General features: G+C 47.9%; 1 protein-coding gene across 1 annotated transcript; it reads right to left on the reverse strand.

The window, feature by feature from the left end:
- Positions 1-289: 289 nt before the first annotated feature.
- On the reverse strand, positions 290-1117 carry LOC114746153 (ethylene-responsive transcription factor 4-like). Its single transcript, XM_028934343.1, has one exon. The coding sequence runs from the start codon at positions 1050-1052 to the stop codon at positions 378-380; it is 675 nt and encodes a 224-aa protein (XP_028790176.1). The 5' UTR covers positions 1053-1117; the 3' UTR covers positions 290-377.
- Positions 1118-1258: the final 141 nt, after the last annotated feature.

Genomic DNA, 1258 nt, shown 5'->3' on the forward strand with positions numbered 1-1258 from the left:
GACTTACAAAGCTTCAGGCCAATCATTACTGTTGGTTCCCGGCTCAGTCCGTTTTACTTGAACACGAAATCTTCAACTAGGAAAACAAGTCGGAGCCATCATAAATTCAGGAAAAAAAAAAGAAGTTAAATTGACATAATCTAAACTAGCCATGTTACAGAAAGTTCAGATGGATCCATAGAAATTAGGATCTGTTTTGTTCAGCTGGTTAACTTAAAAAAGGGAAGGAAAAAAAAGCCCTATTTACATCAAAGATGTAATGACAAATTACTCCTCTTTGGCTCTTCGCTAACATAACAGGAGATTGATCATTGGATTAGATTAAAAAACCCAAAAAACAAAAAATTGCGCTGCGCCAGGTGTGATGAAGCCAATTCTCAATCCTCAGACGGAGGAGCCAGGTTAAGATCAAGGTTGATAGCTTTCTTAGGCTGACAATCAACGACGGACGACGAATCGGAGTCACTCGGAGCCGTACTTCCCATTGTGCTCTTGACGGCGACCGGCAACGGATATGGCTGACTCACAAACTCGGCCCTACCACATGAAGCCGGTTCAAAAACGAAAACCGGACGCATAGCTGGCACTAAACTCGCCACACCACCACTACCATCGCCGCCGCCGCCGCAACCGAAAGCCATCTGGTGTGGCTGTATCGGAAGAAACGGGAACCGATCCACGACAACACCAAGGTCGCAGCGGCGCGTTATCTCACGCTCCGAACCATCTCGGCTGGATGACTCCACGGTGCTAGTCTCGCTTGGACTCCGGTTATTTCCATTGAGGCCGCCGTCGTTGGGCAGAGGAAAGTTGGTCTTAGCCTTGGGGCCACGGAATTGCCGAGCGGCGGCGTCGTAGGCTCTGGCGGCTTCCTCCGCGGTGTCGAACGTCCCCAGCCAAACGCGACTCTTCTTGCCGGGATCTCGTATTTCGGCGGCATAACGGCCCCACGGTCTCTTGCGGACGCCCCTGTAGTGAACCTCCTTGGCAATGTTTGGCTTGTTATGCTTGATACCGAGCTTTTCCTTCACAGCCATTGTGGTGCTTGGCATGATCCAAAGAGATAGAGTACAAAACAACGACTTGCGTATTCACAAGGTTGGGTTGTGACATGAAAGATGTGGGCATATATATATAAATTCGGTACGAGAAGGCGGGCAGGCGTGATTTTCTTTTTCATCTTTTTTGGTAAAGTTTTAATTAATTTTTTAATTAATAAAGAAGGATAGGAAGTGCGATGGGTGTGACCGTGTGAGCG

Source organism: Neltuma alba, unplaced genomic scaffold (genome assembly GCF_004799145.2).
Source record: "Neltuma alba isolate B1F8T4 unplaced genomic scaffold, ASM479914v2 tig00004919_pilon, whole genome shotgun sequence".
Classification (NCBI taxonomy): Eukaryota; Viridiplantae; Streptophyta; class Magnoliopsida; order Fabales; family Fabaceae; genus Neltuma; species Neltuma alba.